The 20,014-nt window shown below is 38.9% G+C and overlaps 1 protein-coding gene across 1 annotated transcript in view; it reads right to left on the bottom strand.

The window, feature by feature from the left end:
- The window catches only part of TBC1D5 (TBC1 domain family member 5), a 330,505-nt gene that overhangs the window by 260,075 nt on the left and 50,416 nt on the right, over positions 1-20,014 (bottom strand). Inside the window, exon 2 of the mRNA XM_075547174.1 lies at positions 7,878-7,947. Within this exon, the coding sequence (XP_075403289.1) occupies positions 7,878-7,947 (70 nt within the window). The remainder of the gene's footprint in view (positions 1-7,877; positions 7,948-20,014) is intronic.

Here is a 20,014-nt window from a genome sequence, read left to right as displayed (position 1 = left end):
CTCTCAAAACTGGCCTCATTGTCCAGATCAGCACAAAAGGCCATGCTCTGGCTTCAGCTTCGTGGAAAGTACGGGGTTTGTGCGACTTTGGACATCTGGAGTCATTTGACGGCCACGTTTCTCACGCTTCTTAAGGCAGTACAGAAACGGGAAAGGCAAAAATGTGAGAGATAGGAAGCTAAAAATAGGTACAGGTCATATACAATTTCTCCTGTACAATGTAGCTATTTAGGTGTAAATAAAGCTGACTCTTCAATATGGGAAAGCAGCCCTTGGGTGAAGTGTTCAACTCCAGACTGGCACTCAACCGAACACGATGGAGCCTCTACTTTTAAAATCACAAGTGAACAAAATTCTATCATTCTAAAAATATAACCAGCCCAGTTTTCAAGTGTTGCTGTCTAACATGACTTTGTCAACTTATTCCTCCTCTAGGAGTCGACTTACTTCATTATGACGCCTACACAAATAGAAATTTAAAAAGGCCTCATGCCCAAACGTATGTGGTGGATAGGAGAGTGTTTCCTATATATCTTCCACAGATATTGGCTTCAAAAGAAAAAGGCTATGTGTAATTTTTGTGATGAGGCTTATAGCTGGTCACTTCAAATTTACTTCATCATTTAATTCAAATTTATATAATTTTCTTAGTAAACAACTAACTTTTAGATTCAAAGGGACAAATTATAAATTTGAAACAAACGTTTCTAATAAACTTCAACAATGTTTGATTCAGTGAACTGTGCAATGTATAGCTACTGAAGCAACGTGGGTATTAGAAACCCTGATCGATACAAATACGATTGACTTCTCCACTTCAAAATCAAGTGTGGTTTTACCCCTTTTCCTAGAGCCGTGGTTCTCAACCTTCCTAACGCCGCAACCCTTTTATACAGTTCACGTTGTAGTGACCCCCCCCAACCATCATATGATTTTCGTTGCTACTTCATAACTGTAATTTTGCTACTGTTATGAATCAGACGACCCCTGTGAAAGGGTCGTTCCACCCCCCCAAGGGGTCACGACCCACAGGTTGAGAACCACTGCCCTAGAAGGACGGAAACAAAATAATTAACAAGGGAATGCTTGCTCCCTTTGTTTTCAATAAAAGTTCTTTTAAAATAAAAAATATATAGAATTTTTACTGGGGGCAGGGGAGAAAGATGTCTTTCCACAAAAACAAATAATTATGTAGTGTACAGGCAAAGTCTCTATGTATTTTTTAAGTCTCAAATCAACACAGCCTCCTAGGTTTAGGATCTGTAATACACAAGACACATACAAATACTTTGCCATTATTGTTGCATCCAGGTAATTTTTGTTTCTCAATTCAATAACGGAGTTCCTAAATTATTATAATTTTGTTTACTGGCTATGATTTATAACTGGACAACCAGTGGCTTGAAAAGAATAACCATTATTATTTTCAACTGTGTCTGTTGGGGTCAATACAGAATTGAACCCACTGCCATTGAGTTATGACTCTTGGTGCTAGAGACAGTGACTGTACAGGACAGAGGAGAACTCTTTCATGGGGTTTCCCTATTTCTCCTCCCTGCATCTCGATCCTTCCTGCCACGCGGGCTGACTGCGGGTTCCAACTGGCAGCCTTTCAGTGAGGAGCGGAGCACTTTCTCCAGGGTGCCACCCCCTTCAAAAATACATTGTATCTGCCAAGCATTGTTTGAAAATCATCCAGTTGTCAAAATCCAGAAGGCAGTACACATCTTTCCTAACGGCAGTTTGGGGAAATGTTCATAAATGATGCTGTGTGAAATTAACCTGTAAAAATAATTAAAGTATACTAGATGCTTTGTAGAATCTATACAACCCACTTACATATCATGTGTAAAGTTATTTTAAAAAACCATCCACAATGACACATACTCGAATCATTTATAAAAAGGCAAGATCATTTTAGAAAATTAAACAGTATTTTTCGTTTACCCTGTAATGCCAAATAACCAGTCTGAATTTTCTCTCACTAAATGAACTCTAACTACACACTGATCACTAATATCTGGCTACGTACTAATATCAGGCTCATTATTAAATGAGGCATCAATGGAGTTGTTTTCTACTTGGGGGATTGGATTGTACTTTAAAAACCTTATAAACACAGTGGTCAGAAGCACTGCACTAACTCCAACACCATAAGGACGACTTCCTATGGACGTAGCTATAGAAAGTGATCATTTGAACAACAAAGATATTTATTTAGGAGCATAGGGCAAAAAAAGTAAAGTTTGAAATTGTTCACCTTCATTTTATTTCATAGGTCACTGTTATACCATCTAATAAGATAATTAAAAACATGCAAGCAGCTGGTACTACAGCTAAGCAGATTAATAGACTAGTCTGTAGTCATATGTGCTGGCACGGGGCTTGCCTCTTTGGCGAGAAGAAGGTCAGCTGCCCTTGGGAAGAGGAGGGGGAGTGGTGGAAAGAAAATATTCCTTCCGCCATGTGGCCTCTGCTTCAATCACGGAGTGGCACATCAACTGCAAACTGCTCATCAGAAAGCTACTTTCCTTCCCTCATACCCACCGGCTACTCTCGGTTTTAATGGTTAAATAAGAATTAATGATGGCTCACAGAATTTGCCAACCAGCATTAACACTGGCCTGTAAAAAATATACAACACATTTCCCACAAACACTAACGTTCTTCTCAGTTCTTCTAAATTTCCATTTTAACGTGTCACCTGCAAATTAGTTGGGAGAGGCACAAAATTTAACCTAAAACAAACAAAAAATTTAACCTAAACTTTCAGGATAAGATCTGGTCTATTAAGTGCTTTGCGGTCGGTTCCAACCCAGGGCGCCCGTGTGCCCAACAGAAAAGAGCCCTGCCAGGCTCTGCACCACCCTCACCATCACTGTGATGGGAGAGCCCATTGCTGCAGCCGTCGTGACAGTCGATCTCACTGAGGGTCGTCCTTTCTCATCTACTTTACCAAGGACGATGCCATTCTCCACGGGCTGAATCCTCCTGATAACATGTCTGAAGTACATGAAACAAAGTTTCATCATGCTTAATACTAAACTCTGGTTGTACTTCTTCCAAGACTGGTTTGTTTGGCAGTCCATGGTATACTCAACATTCTTTGTCAACAACATAATCGAAAGGTATCAGTTCTTTGTTGCTCTTCTCTATTCTTTACACAGCTTTTACTTACAGGTCAGGTTGCTGAAAATACTACGACATATCTTATGCTTCAAAGTAACATCTTTGCTTTTTAGTACCGTGAAAAGGACTCCAATTTCCCTAATGTAATACATCCTCTGTATTCATGACCGACCACTGTGCCCAAGAGTGTGAATTCAAATAAAACGAAATCCTTATCAATTGTTATCCTTTCTCCGTTTATCATGATGTTGTCTATTGGTCTATGTGTAAGGATTTTGGTTTTCTTTATGTTGAGGTATAATCCATCCTGTATATTACAGAATATTGAGTCTTCCTCCAGTTCTGATGCCTCATTGTTCTTCTTGGGTTATTTGCGCAGCAAACAGACAGAATAAGTATGGTGAGAGGACACACCTCCGATACGTACTTTGTGATTTTAAATCACACAGTATCCCCTTGTTTTGTTCCAGTGACTGCCTCTTAGTCTGTGTACATGCTCCGCACGAGCACTATGAAGTATTCTGCAATTTCCATCCTTCGCAACTCTATCCATAATTTGTTATGAATGCCTGTGAATAGTTGATAAAACATAGGCAAGCATCTTTCTGACACTCTCTGTTTTTAGCCAAGATCCATTTGATGACAGCAGTGATGGTCCTTGTGCCACATCCTTTGCTGAATTGGGCTTGGATTTCTTGTCCATGTATGGTTGCAATCATTTTTGAATTATCTTTAGCAAAATTTTACTTGTACACATTATTAGTAGACCTTAAGCATCATTTAATCCCTCTATCGGTGCCTTTGGAGTTCACTGCGGTTGCACTCTGCCTGAATCTTTGAAGCCAAACTACAAAAGACGCAATCCACATTAAGATCTCCGAGTCTATTAAAGGGAGCCCTGGGGGTGCAGTGGTTATGCTTTGGGCTGTGATCTGCATGGTGGGCAGGGTGAAACCAGCAGCCATGCAGTGGGAGAAAGACTGGGCTTTCTACTCCCATAACATTACAGTCTTGGGAACCCAGAGCAGGTCGCTCGCAGCGAGTTGGCCCTGACTCCACGGTAGTGAGAGCCTATGAAAAGGAGCCGTGGTGGCAGTACAGTGGTTACGCAGTGGGCTGCTACCCAGAGGAAGGATCACAGCTTCGGAAGCCCACGGGGGCAGCAGGTCTACAGTGAGTTGTGATGAATCGGAACTGACTTGATGACAATGAGTTTCTTGAATTTGAGACATTTAAAAAAATCTATGTGTATTATGCATAGAAAACTATAGCTAATGACCACCATGTTTACATTCATATTTGTCAAAGTTCCAGAAATCCATGCCTGAATTCACATCGATACTAAAATGTCTTCCTTCTGTTTGTTCACCAAGTGTACAAATACGTTACACCCAAACAACCTAAAATACTAAATCAGAGCCTGAAAGTCTCAAACCTCTAGTTAAGCTTGGCTTGAGCTCCTTTTTGGCCAAGAGACAAAGATATTTGTAAAAAAACACTGCTCTACTCCTTTGTCTCTTTACTGTATGGAACTTAAAGGAAAATTCTATAATATCCAAAGGTTAATGATACAATGACATAAAGTAGAAAACCAAGCCGCCAACGTCCATTAAGCATTTACTATATGATGTTACGCCATTAATTCCCAATTACAACTCTTTTTCTTATTCCCACTTCAAAGATGAGAATAAAGCTGAGGCTGGGAACACTTCTACTTCCACTTCTATTTGAGGTCAAGACTTTCATATATATATATGTATATGTATATACACACATTATATGTATATACAAATTAACAATCAAAATAAAGACCATGCCTTCTTAAAATTCACAATCTAAGATAATGATACAGTTATATAAACAAATAATGGAAAAGCTATGAATTTGGGTGACCAATTTATGACAGAATTTACAAGTTAATCAAACATTTACCTACGTTATAAAAGGGTATGTCTTTTAAAGGGTTAATGAAAACTAAATAGCATTGCCAATTTATGTGAGGTAAACATCAAAAGAATCTATAACTTGGCTTTTCATTTGTTTTTTGTTTTATATATTCTATCTCGGTTTTTCAAACAGCTGTGAGAAAGAAGCCCATGAGATGCCCATTTTATAAAAGATGTGGAGGTAAAGCTGGTCTCTATCCTGAGTCCAGAATGTGTCGTTTGCATGTGGGGCTGTTAAGTTGAAGATTGGAGCTGTCTAAACGTGGAGGAGGATTGGGCTTACTGAGGCAGTTGAGTAACACCAAGAAGAGAATTGGTAGGCCAAAAGATGTTTAAGAATTGGAGTATTTACACTTTCTAATAATCTATTCCTAGTTAGTTTAAAAGTGCTATAATAGCAGAAGAAAAAGATTTTTCATTTTTAGGAGTAAATTTTACTGACAATTCTGGTGCCATTTCAGGGTAATTTTGCAACAATTTCTAGGTTTTGTCAGCTAACCTTAATATGAAAATATACCCCAGAGCCGTGCTTCTATGAATTCTGCATTTAACCTAAGTGTCAAATTCACAAGTAGCTCATTATGCTCTCAGAGCTATTGCCGACTGAGTAGAAAAAATATCCATTCCACACCTTAAATACTCTAATACTATTTAATAACAACACTGGCCTGCCAACTATTAAAAGCCTGCTTTTATATACTGTACTACCTGAGCTTTTTATCTTGCCGTTTTAATTACAACAATAAATTAATATCCTAACACTACAACAGTGACAGGCATTGATTAAAAATATATTAGTTAACAACATTAGTATTTACTGTGCAAAGTTGCATTACAACTTCATTTTCAAAATACAATTATCATCCAATAATACTAAGATTCTTAAATCTTCTTACGATTCAAGGACAAAACTAAATACAGGATAATATCATGCCTTCGCATTAACACATTTTTCTTAACATTATATTATGTCCATTATTTACTATAATTGGCTAACAAACTAATGTTGTTGTAAAATATAATTTGCCAGCAAAATTTATACCCATATGTAGGGATTCTTTCTTCCTCTAAAATATGTGCTTATTTTCCTTTTGTCTTGGTTAATTTTTTATTGCATTTATACCTAATAATGATATTACCACAAGAGATGTGACATATCTTATTAACGTTTCAGTTACATGCCAAGTCGTGTATATTTCTTATCTTCTTTTATTCACTTGGGGTGAGTGGAGGGTGCCACAGTTGTGTCCTGTTCAGATGAGGGATCCTACTGATTCTTTACTGTGTGAAACACAAGCTATGGCACTTAGGCTAACAGAAGGGTTCAGAGAACCCCAACATTTGTCAGGTCGGACAGGTAGAGGGAGCTGAAAATGAAAACAGTATGCGCCCTACCACTTTGAAGACACTCTACCAGAACATGGCGGGAGTAGAACCCTGTGCTGCCCTTGTGATCCGCGAACAACTGATTATTTCCAGAGATTCCAGCTAGTATGAGGCAAACATGTCAAGTGTTTCAATCACCCAGCCCATGTCTGGAATTCGTGAACTATGAAAACGTTCTCATTCATCACATTTCCGTTAAGTGTCCAATGTCCATAACACCCTTCTCTCTGGATGTTAAAAGACTGGGTACAAGGAGACAGATGGCACAGTTCCAAGCGGGGGTGATGTCATTGGTAGGTGCCATCGAGCCATGTCCGACTCATAGCAACCCGTGCACAGCAGAACAAAGCACCGCCCGGTCTGACTCATAGCAACCCGTGCACAGCAGAACAAAGCACCGCCTGGTCCCGAGACAGCCTCACAAATGTCTTAGGTTTGAGCCTACTGTTGCAGCTACTGGGTCACTGCCCCTCGACTTTACCAATCTCCATTAGAGATACAGTACATATAAACCTTAGAGATATAGTACATATAAACCAAGCATAATTTCCACATTCCTTCCATAAAGGGAGATTCAGCTTGATATTTCCATGAGTTTCCAAGTACACAGTGGCTATTACATAAAGTAGTGTTGTTACATTATAGCAAAACTAACTTTCCAAGAAGAAATAAGCCAGTTAGTTCCTGCATCATTCTGGATAGCTATACAGGAAGTACGAGGGGGCTTCTAAATATTTGTTGGAAACTGGAATTTAAGAATAATGAAATTTTTCCATGAATATTTTGAAGCCTCCTTGTACTTTAATAATTCTTCTCCCTTGGATGCTTGGTTATGAATGCATAAAATCCATAAACACTTCCTTGAGCAAAATTCCAGTTATGAGGAAAATATTAATACTAGGCAGCTATGTGTTTTTTTTAATTCACGTGTCTTTTTCTGAAAGAAAAAAAAAAAGACAGAACGAAACAAAACAAAACCGTAATTCAGATGTAACTTCCCTGTTTGCTGAGGAGCCAAATGAGATAGTTGTACTTAAATGAACCATGAATTATATTCTCAATTCTTTTTAGACTTTCACAAGAAGTGTAGTTTTAGTGGAGAACTTAAACAAAAGAAAGTGATAGTACTGTAAAAATGTATACTAAATATTTTAAAGAATTGTAAAAGATGGATTATAATGAAGCTTAATACTGCATGTGTTTATTCCAAATAGCCTACTATAAATAACAACCAAAATACATTCATTTCCTCAAGAAGTTAAGACTAGTGTTTTCCATTATTCATTCAAATCTGCAGAACCATTTCACATCAATGTCCTTTAAATTTGTCATCTTTTTAAAGCAAGGGCAGCAGTTCGATTATGGATCTTGAACATTTTCTTGCAAAAGGTATGGAATGTGTGGCCATCGACTTACCTATAGGAGTTAAAAGTTCCATCGGCGTCTAAAGCAGAACTTGTTCGTCTTCCATTTCTATTTGTGTCAGCTAGAGAGAGAGAATTAAACACTGAGTAATGGAGATGCTAAAGGCGAATATTTCAATGACAATCGTGCTAGGTCTATGTGCTGTATGAGGAGGGCCGGAGAGCAGCATGGTAAATGGATAAAAATACAACGGCATTTCTCCACAGACTTTTTTGAAGCCCCCTGTACTAGTCAAAAAAAAAAAAACGCGCCTTCTTGTTTCTTCTCCCAAATCATCTTTTGTGACTAAGGATTTGTATTTTAAAAATTCATTTTGATACTGAAATATAAACCTACACCACTACTAAAACTGCATAGTAATATGGTCAAAGTAATGGCTAACAGGAAAAATTAATGTATGCTATAGATATTTCCTTCTTCTGAATCACATACAAAAAACCAAAATTTATAAATCACTGAAACTTATTTGCTGTAATCACAGAACAATCTTTTCGTGGTCAAGCCACCACCCATCCTGAAGGCCCCAGCAGGTACAATGGAGTAAAGCTGGGCGGTGTGCAGCCCCGGGTATTCACTCAATAGAAACGTAGTACACGAGAGGCAGACGCAGAAAGCAGGTGTGAAACAGGGTAAACAGGAATGCATTTTTATAATCTTTCAATACACCTTAATATTTTTTCAAAACTTGGCTTTAACTGTGGTCAAAAATTCAGTTTTTTACAAAATGAAAAAACTACTGCCACCAAAACATCAGAAGATATGGTTGTCTCCTACAGTAATATCAAATATATTTTTTGGGGGGGAGGGAGGAATGTTTACTCAAAAAATGGCCTGTTTATAAAATCAAATTTAGAACAAACTCATACCTGTCTGTTTCAAGACTATAGAACAGAAATAAATTTACAGAAAGCTGTTAGTAAGTCTTAGCAATGTCTCAATGTAAAATATCCTTATTGCTAAAAATTGAACTTTACACCCTAGTTAACCCATCTCCTCTCCTAAGCCCCTCTATGAGGGGATCTCCACTGGCCGACACTTGGGCCTTGGGTCTCCACTCTGCACTTCCCCCTTCATTTAATATAATATATATATACACATACATATATACATATACACATATATACACATACATACACATACATATCTTTTTTTTTTTTTTTTGCATGATGCCTTATATCTGGTCCCTTGGGCACCTCGTGATCGCACTGGCCGGTGTGCTTCTTCCATGTGGGCTTATTTGTTTCTGAGCGAGATGGCCGCTTGTTCACCTTCAAGCCTTTAAGACCCCGGACACTATCTCTTTTGATAGCCGGGCACCATCAGCTTTCTTCACCACATTTGCTTGTGCACCCATTTGTCTTCAGCGATCCTATCATGGAGGTGTGCAGTCAATGATATGATTTTTTGTTCTTTGATGCCTGGTAACTGATCCCTTTGGGACCACTCGATCACACAGGCTGGTGTGTTCTTCCATGTGGACTTTGTTGCTTCTGAGCTAGATGGCCGCTTGTTTATCTTCAAGCCTTTAAGACCCCAGTCACTATCTCTTTTGATAGCCGGGCACCATCAGCTTTCTTCACCACATTTACTTGTTCACACACTTTGGCTCCAGCCGTTGTGTCGGGAGAGTGAGCATCATAGAGTTCCAATTTAATAAAAGAAGGTATTCATGCATAGAGGGAGTGTTTGAGTAGAGGCCCAAGGTCCTTCCGCCACCTTAATACTTGACCTATAAATATCGACACAAAGATCTATTTCCCCAACCTCCTATATATATATGCATGTACATGTCTTTGTCTAGACCTCCATGAATGCCCTTTGACTCCTAGCTCTTTCCTCCATCTCCCTTGACCTTCCTCCTGCCCTACTACCATGCTTCATCGCCCCCTGGGCTAGAGTATACCTCTTCTCTAAGCAACCTTACCCTTGATCATTTCCCATCAGGCCTGCCACTCCCCCTTCTCTACCCTTTGGGGTCCCATGTTTTTCCCTTGTCCCTGGGTTTGTTAACACCACTTCCTTACCCCCCACACCCCCCACCCCAAGTCCCCCCGGAACTGTCGGTCCCGTTGTTTTTCGTCCAGATAGTTCATCCAGCCTGTCCTATTCAGACAGACCTGTGGGGTCACTAACATGCACGAAAACTAGACAGAGGAACACAAAGCGACAGTATACAACCAGACAACAATACAACCAAAACAAACCACTGAAAAAGAACAGAACCAAAACAGTTCACAAGAGAAAAGCTTGTAGTTAGTTCAGGGATCTTTGCTGGCCCTTAGGAGCGTTTTCCAGTCCAGTCTGTTGGGGCACCACGCCCTGGCCCCAAAGTCCGCTTTCAGCATTCCCTGGGGACCTTGCCACTCCATTCCCTTGCTGTTCCGCTGCACTCCCCCAGTGCATTGCCTCGGTGTGGTGGGATCAGGTCAGGTGCAATTCCCACACTGTGTCTCCGGTGCTGTCCCCTGTATCGCCCTTAGTCACTGAGGGGCATCATGTCTCATAGTAGGGCCAGCCATGTTGTTCTCTCTGTGGACTGACTGCTCTACTCAGGAACATCATCATCACGGCCTGGTGGGCCAGGCTGTGCTCCACTCTCTCCTCCTGCCCCTTCATCTGCTCCCGTGTGCTCTGATCAAATATGTCCATCTCCCATAGCTGCAGGGTCAATGTCGTCCTTTGGAACAAGTTCTTTTCGGGGGAGGGGCAGGAATCCACAGGGTGTGAGGTAGTATTGATGAAGAACACAGCTTTCCCCCAGATCCTGGATGCTTCCTCCCCCCAACTACCATGATCCGAATTCTACCTTGCAGGGCTGGATAGGACAGAGGCTGTACACTGGTACATATGAGGGTTGGAGGTACAGGGAATCCAGGGTGGATGATACCTTCAGGACCAAGGGTGTGAGGGACGATGCTGGGAGAGTGGAGGGTGAGTGGGTTGGAAAGGGGGAACTGATTACAAGGATCCACATGTGACCTCTTCCCTGGGAGAGGGACAGCAGAGAAGGGGGAAGGGAGACCCCGAATAGGGCAATATATGACAAAATAACGAGGTATGAATTACCAAGGGCATATGAGGGAGTGGGGAAAGGGGAGGGAGTGGCGGGGGGGAAAAGAGGACCTGATGCAAGGGGCTTAAGTGGAGAGCAAATGCCTTGAGAATGATTGGGGCAGGGAATGTATGGATGTGCTTTATACAATTGATGTACGTATATGTATGGATTGTGGTAAGAGTTGTTGGAGTCCCTAATAAAATGTAAAAGAAGAGAAAAAAAAAATGATTAGGGCAAAGACTGTACAGATGTGCTTTATACAATTGATGTATGTATATGTATGAACTGTGTAAAGAATTGTATCAGCCCCAATAAATTGTTTAAAAAAAAAAAAAAAAAGAATATAAAGAACATCGTGACTACTCAGTCTTAATCCTTGCCAAATTATTACCTAAATAATCAGTTACAGTATAAGTTGAAGTGTTTTAAGTATAACTTGAAATTTTATATCATGAACATATAATCCAGCAATATCCATTATCATTGACTCCAATTAAAAATAAAGTTCAGTTATACACTTTCGGTGCACACACTAAAGAATGCATCATTTTGGTTCCAGAAGTGTCCTAGACTATAGTAGTGTAGGATCTTAGGTTTGTAAGTACCTTAGGAGTTCATGGTCGTTTATTGCTGACCACCACTGCCCTTCTAAAAAACAATCCTTTTTTATCACGGAAAATTATTTCTCCTATTGTGGATATGAACTGTTGGGGAGAATGGCTCTAGTGATAGTTCTTACTTCTTATTCTACAACATAAAGGTCAATAGGACCATATTATTAGTGTCATATTATCAAGTTAATTGCCATCTTTTTATTGGCTTTGGATTTTGATTTGGTGAAAATTCCTGGAGACAATTTGAATAGCTGGAATGAGAGCTATGATTGTTTTATGATGGTGACTCTGCTATTAAAATCATCTTCATTAAACTGCTTTTTGCTGGAAAAAAAAAAAATTGAACTTTAACAGTTTAAGTTCTTAAAGTATCTACCTCACAGTCGAGTTTTCATGAAACTCTAGTTTACTACTATGAAATACATAATTTATTCTTCAAAACAAATTAAAATGACTAGAAACTGATTACATTTTATATTACTAATTCCTGTAATGTAACTTTCAAGCATCACATTATATTCATTTTGCCATGGTTAAAGCTTAATAATTTAATGATTTATCCAATTTTAATTTATACCTTTAATCCACTTTGAACAATCTAAGGTGCCACTGGAGATCATCACAGTGGTCCTGGTTAAGTCAAATAGTAATTACAGAGCTTTCACTTTAAAGATGAGATTATTTTTAATTATTGAGTATAGTACTTAAGGTACCATACTTATATAATTATGCCACTCATTAAATGGTTATTGAAAGCTGAAATGTAATTTTAATGACAGCTACCTATTTTTCTTCGCACATTTTATAGTTGACAGATTAGTCAAGAACACTGGTTCGCTTCAAAAATCTTTGCAGCTGTGCCAAAGTGTTCAGGAGGACCAGGACTGAGCTGAGCCCGTTCAGAGCATTTTGGATGGTCTTTTCTTCCAAAATGCACTTGCAGGGATTTTAAAAAACAAAAGTCCTAAGTGTGACCTAACACCGGAAAATGGTGACAACTTTTATACATAAAAATAGTCCACAGAAAGCACTGCGAGGTTTAAAACCAATGGAAAGGAAGGTAGGTGAAGATATTAAGATGATTACTCACAACATGACACTGCACGTCTTTAAAATCAACAACTATTAATGGAACATAATTAAATGAAAAGACTTAAGGAAATTAGTAAATGAGAATTTCATACACACATGTTTAACAGCTTGCAGGCATTTTCTGTGAAACATTCTCTAATCAGCATCGAATAACTGCTATAATATACATTTAAAGTCTGAGTTATTTCTCCTCAAAACTAAAGATTCTAATATAGATAACCTCAGCAGTAGAATATGTTCTTTCTTTATGCTGTTATTTATCAGCTCACAAAGTCCACAGATAATCAGGAGACTTTTGGGTTTTAAACCATCAGGTTTTATCACAATATACTATTAAGGTCTCCTTCTGTTCATAACTGCTTCCACATGAACATATCACATTTGCTAGAACCTTCAAGGGGTAAAGGATGCTAAGACAAAAAAAGAGGCAGCTCCCCTCCCCCCCCCAAATACCAAATATGGACGTACTATTGTTTCACAAACAATATTAAGGAAAGATCTCAGAATGTGCTATATGGAGAAAAGGCAATAAAGTTTTGAAGCAGGGAAAAACGGCTTTGTTCCTTCAATCCCCTAGTTGAAATTAATTATAGCAAATGTTTATGAAAACATCTGTTCCTTACAGTTATAAATTCTTAGTTTTAGTATGGGTGATTCCAGACTCTTCTTTTAGAAGGAAGCTAACTCTGACAATCAAAAGGTTTACAGAAAAACAGAGAATTTTCAATTCTGGAAATTTTTCTGTACAGCGAGCGACAGCCATCCTGGCGAGATGTTCATTTGTGTGCAGCATCTGAAAGGGCTTAAAACTGGTAACTGGGAAAAACTGAAGTGAAACAGATTCACCTTTCATTTTTGTTGTCCTGTGATAGAAACTTATCTGCAGCACATGAAAAGTATTAAATGAGTATTCTAACAAATGTTATGTTAGCATTCCATCTAATTTAATGGACAGTAAAATAACCGAAGTTTAATTTTTGCAGGCTTTTTAATAATCTCACGACAGTACAAGCCTGGAAACATGTGTAGCAGTACCTGAAAATAACAACAGAGGGTGCAAGAGAGTTTAAGATGACAGTTTTAGTTGGCGGGTCTGATGCTTGAAAGAAGTTGTAGGTAGCCATATCTGTAGCACAGGGGCCTTCTAGACCACACACAGACAAATGCATTTCCTAAGTAATCTTACACAAAGCCCTTTACGTGAGCAAGTGGTACACATGAATGTGCTTTAATACACCAGACACTTACTATACCTGCTTGAAAAGTAATTTAACTCATATTAAAGTACCATTTTAAGATACAATGGCAATTGTAAAGGTACATCCATTAGTAATGTAAATTAATTAACAAATATTTATTTGTTACATTTTGTACATACAGACTACATGCAATATGTAGCACCAATGACAATATATGACAATATATATGTATATGTGTAACATTATACAATTTTATACATTCATTAGAACAGTGCATCACAGTTTACAATTGTGGCCATTACAGTTTGAAATGGATATAATACATCATTTTACATAAGTTGGTAACTTTGTGAAATGTATTCATAACATTCACAATTAAAATTATAAATTGACTGACATGAAAACTTGGTTTTAGAAAAAGTCACATTGTTTTAAATAAGGATACACAGAGCACAGAATCTCCACTAGTAATTCCTCACATTTATGCATATCATTTATTAAGACAATAATATAGAGAATGTAACTGAATGTAACACAATGAATGGAATTCCGGACTCCCTTTTAGCTTTCACTGCAGACATGTTTAGCTAAAGGCATTTAGGGTTTCTAACTGTGCACTGCTGAAAGCATGCTAAGCACAGGTTTACAATAGATTTCTAGAGTGCCTTTTATCTACAAACATCTGCTTCGTGAAGGGAGAAACACAGATTTCAAACTAGGTGTAGTTAAAAACAGCCAGGCTAATACTATAAATAAGTACACCTACTCAAACATGTCTTCCATTTATATCTAAAAACATCGAGTTTCAGAGTGTCATTTTTACACCAGGTATAGATTCTGAAAAGTAGTACAAATAAAGAAAATGTTTATCTCTGAATTTTTACACAATCCTCATCAAGTGTATATACTAAATATTTCATAGTAAGGGTGGGGGAAGACTTAATTAAAAATGAAGTTAAAAACAAACTAAGTAGCCACACTACATGTGGTACAGAAATGTTAGATAAACAAATAGTGTAAAGACTTAAAACCTTTGAGTCCTTTAAGGGAAGTAGTATATATTGCTAAATTTTCTTGTCAAATTTTAAGTTGCATGTGAAATAAAATAATGTTAAAGGTGTGCTCGTGGAAGGAAAATGTGACTCGGTATCGTCCATGAACACAGAAGCCACTGAGAAGAATAACCCACGCCACGAATTAGGATCAACCACGGCCTCCTAAAGCTGAGAGTTCATGGTAGAGATCCTGGACCCTCAATTTAACCAAAAAAGCTGATCTTATAGTAAATACAGGCAGTTTAAATACTTAATAATTTTTCATATTCTCTATTATCAATTTAGCAAACATTCTAAGAACTCCCTGGCCATACTTACTACTCAAAAGCAAAACTTTAGATTATTATTTTAGGTAATGAAACCTCAGATGTAAAAGTCAAATACTTAAAAATTCTATTAGGAAATGGAATTTTGAAGTACATATGTTAGTTAAAACACTCTCTTGTTATAATTACTTTTAAGGAGGAGTTGGGGGAGCAAAGTTACACAGATATTTACATCCTGGTAAAAGCTAAATGCAATACCAATTCCTGTGTATCTATGGATGCGTGGTACTTAGCTGGGTAGCCAGACCAACGGGCATACTTATGTATGGGAGTCTATATAAATACACAGTGGGTTTATCTCTTAAAGGGGAAAGACCTTCACTGCTAATCATCTAAGGGTATAGTTCAAAGTTAATTCCAGGGAGAAACATTTACTGAATCAGTAAAATTAAACAGCCACATTCAGTTGAAATGAAACTACGGAATAAAGCACTACAGAATTGCAACTAAAATCTCAAACGCAGACTACACAGGTGTGAATCCATGCTCTATCACATGGAGCACGTTTTGACTACACAGGTGTGAATCCATGCTCTATCACATGGAGCACGTATTGACTAAACAGTCGGGAATCCATGCTCTATCACATGGAGCATGTATTGACCTGTTCATAGTCTCAGTTTCCTCATCTGTACAACAGAGGCAACAGCTTTCTACACGAAGACTGGTTGTGAACCTTAAAAGCGATGAAAGCATGTGAAGCACTCAGTACAGCAATGGCACAATATAAAGCACCAGCAAATGTTAATAATACGCATTCTAAATCCTTTGATCAACGTGTTTATAATATTTAAGCTATTGGGGGAACAAAACTAAAAGGATACACCTATTCATAACTAAAGCGATGAAAAATGGCAACCTTTCCAAATTAAAAGGCATTCTTTGTGACAAGCTTCTTTTTAATTAATAAGAAATACATTTTAGATTTATACAAGGATCGTATAAAATTAGGGCTTGGGTTGTCCTTGCAATGCCCACTGATGGGAAGGTTGGATATATAGTAAATTCAAATTAAATTATAACTAAGGAAAATATAGCCATCTCACTTATGAGCTCAATATTATCATGAGGGCCTTATCCTGAAGTACAACATGCAGATAGCAGAGGATCAGCAAAACACAGAAAGATGGGCCACATGAAGGACTGACACACTGGCTGCAGCAGTGGGGTCACACAGAGTAACAATTGCGAGGCTGACCCAAGAGCAGGGTTTCTTTCTGTTGTCCACATGGTGGCGATGAAATGTTCTTTGGTGTCTATAAAGGGTAGATAGAAAACTAGAACTGCAATGAAGTTAGAAACAGATAACACAGGTCAAGCAGAGGTACCTGTGTGTACTTGAGTATTACATGCACCTAAAGATTATAGAATAACACTAACAATGAATTAATGAGTATAATTGAATGGAAGCAATCACAAGTATAACTAGTAATGGGTAATAACACGATACAAATATTGCTATTTATTTTCATTACCTTTTCTGAGCCTAGGTATCATTATTCTAGACATTTATGAACTTTAAGATGCTTAACCTATGGAAGCGTGAGAGAGCAGTAAAAAGAAACTGAGACTCCAAGGTACAATTAACCTCTTGGTTCTATCATCGACTTTTACCCAAAGAGGGGTGGAGGCCCGGCTAGACCACCCTCATGAACCTTCTGCTCATTGAAATCACCTTGCGGCAGGTGTGTGTGTGTCTGGAAGGGGGAAAGAGGGATGGGAACTGAGATTGGCTCATGGGTAGTGCTCAGAATTCTGCACTTTTCAAAACGTTTCCCAGGTTATCTTGATGTCCTGTGGGACTTTCCTAGTCTGAAATGTTAATATTGAACAGTGCCACCACATGGAACAAAGAGACAGATGGGTGATGGAAGATGGAAAGATAAAAGAGCTTTCTCCTCAAGAGTCAGCCGTGATACGATGGAGGTAAGTCCGTCACAACCTTGGCTTGCTGATGCGCTCCGACTCAGAATGAGAACAGCTACAGACATCAATGCATAGTTGGAATAGGGAATGTGGGAAGTGTGAAGCAAGGAAAATGGAATGCTATCAACTAGGAAACTGAGCACTGGTCAACATCTTGGGCATGACTGAGTTCAAATGTACTAGTCTTGGTCATTTTGAACTCGGTAGTCATGGTCTACTATGCTGGGAGCAACAAATTGAAGAGTGACGGTGTTGCATTCATCAGTCAAAAGATTTGGAGATCTGCAGTGAAGCACAATGCCATCAGTGATAGGTTAATAGTCGCTGGATTTATGTACTAACCACAAACGCCAGAAGTGAAGAAACTGAAGAGGTTAATAAACTGTCATAGGACAATCAAGGCGTACTAATAACTACTGTTGATTTTAATGTGACGGTTGGAAACAAAGAAGAAGTATCAGTAGACAGAAAATGTGGTATTAGTGATAGAAACAATTCTGGGGATCACATAGAATTCTGCAGGATCAATAACTTAGTCATTGGAAATACATTTTTGTTGTTGCAACAACTCTTCACATAGAACTAGGATGACAGGTTAAGTAGGAATCCAATATGCTACATCAGTCAAAGTCAGGGGCTGACTGTGGAACAGATCGACAATTATTCATTTGCAAGTTAAAGGAGAGCTACAGAAAATCACAACCACATCCAGAAGAGCCAAAGTATGACCTTGAGTGCATTCACTAGAATCTACAGACCATTTCAGGAATAGATACAAGGCACTGAACACTAGTGATCAAAGAGCAAAAGAGATGTGGGGGGTGGGGGGTAAACTGCATTAAGAAAATAAAGTAATTAAAAAGACAGGAAAGAACGAATAGATCCCAAGTGGTTATCAGAAGAAACTCTGAAATTTGAAAGTACAGAGTAGCTATAACAAATGGAAGAAACGAATAAGGAAAAGAGATGAGCAGATGATTTTAAAGGGCAAGGTAAAATATTGTGGTAAAACGTACCAAGACTTGGAGTTAGAAACCACCAAACAAACAAAAACCCCACAACCAGCATTTCTTAAATTGCACGGCTGAGGAAAAATTAGGGAAGCATCAAGTTGCCAAAGGATTCTTCGGGCAAAATAAACAAATGATGCAGAAGACCTCAGAAGAAGATAGAAGGAACCCAGAATCATTATACCAAATAGAACTGGTTGACAGTAAGCCATTTCAGATGGTGGCATATAACCAAGAACTGCTCACTCTGAAGGACAGCATGTAAGCTGTGCTGGATGAATTGAGAGACAAAACAAAGCTTCGCGAATTTTGGCAACACGGGTGAAAATGCTTCAAACCAACGGGCAGAATGTTGGCAATGCCTACTAGTCTATGTCATGAAATGTAGACTCCAACTAGCTGGTCAACCAACTGGAGGATTGTATATTCGTGTCTATTCTGAAAACAGGTGGTTAAACAGAGTATGGAAACATCAAACAATATCATATGCTAGCAAAATGTAGGTGGAGAGCAAATGTTTTGAGAATGATGAGGGCAATGAATGTACAAATGTGCTTTATACGGTTGATGTATGTATGGATTGTGATAAGAGCTGTAGGAGCCCCTAATAAAATGATTTTTAAAAATGTTGATGAAGATCATTCTAAGACAACTGCAGCGATACTTTGACAAGGAACCGGCAACCGTTCAGGCTGGACCCAGAAGAGGAGGGAGAGCGACGATATATATCACTGCTATGTCGGATGGATCACGGTCAAAAGTATTCAACTTAATGAATCAGAAGAAATTATAGATAACATGACAAGAACGGGAATTCTAGAGCATGTGACTGTGCTCACGTAGAAACCACACAAGGATGAACAGAACAGGGGAACTACTGTGTAACTCTGGATCGGAAAAAGGTCCACGGTTGGGTTAGATAGAGCCTTTCATTTTACAGACTATAAAAATTGTGCTGAACAATTTTTTTTTCTAACTTTGCAATGCCCTGGATCAGTCTTCGAAGGAGGCTGGGATGTACTAACAGACGTTAATGAAGAACCAGCCTACAGCCCTAATCTTGACCCTTTGGACTTATTTTGGCTCCCCACACCTAACGAAAAGGAACACAATCCGAGTCCCTTGAAATTGCCCAAACGACTGTGCTGATGTAATATGGAAGCGCGCTGAATTCTTCAGGAGGGCTAGCAAGGGAGAAGGACCATATTCAAAAGGGTATACACCATGATGAATGATATGTCAAAAATAGCTGTATCTTTTGATATATTTTAAAATAATCATTTTACTGGGGGCTCTTAAAGCTCTTGTTACAATCCATACACCAATTGTACCTGACGTATTCGTACATATATTCCACCATTCTTTTCTAGACATTTACTTTCCATTGAGCCCTTGGGATCCGCTCCTCTTTTTTCCCCTCCCTCCTCACCCCCACCTCAAACCCTCATGGCCCCTTGAAAGATCGTAGATAACTTATTATTTTCAAATCTCACACCAACCGCTGTCTTCCTTCCCCTCTGGTTTCTGTGGTTCTTCCCCCTGCATGGGGGTGTGTGGTTATGTGCCGTTCATTGTGATCAGTGGCCCCCTCCCTCTCCAACTCTACCCCCTTCCTCCTCCTCCCCTTTTGTTATCTCTATTCCCATTCCTGTTGCTGGGTTCCATGTGTTGTGAGTTTTATCTCTTGCCTGTACCTATGTACATGCTCCCGTCTACATTGGGAAGGGACACTGGGGTCATGGGGGTGAGGAGGCCTCAAGGGATCAGAGGTATATTGTGTGACCCATTAGTGCTCTACTGCACCCTGCTTGACTCAACCCCTCCATGAGACCCCTCTGTGGGGGATGGTCC

This window comes from Tenrec ecaudatus, chromosome 4, assembly GCF_050624435.1.
Source record: "Tenrec ecaudatus isolate mTenEca1 chromosome 4, mTenEca1.hap1, whole genome shotgun sequence".
Taxonomy (NCBI): domain Eukaryota; kingdom Metazoa; phylum Chordata; class Mammalia; order Afrosoricida; family Tenrecidae; genus Tenrec; species Tenrec ecaudatus.
Note: the sequence above shows the minus strand (reverse complement) of the source record. Positions and strands in the feature narration are given on the sequence as shown.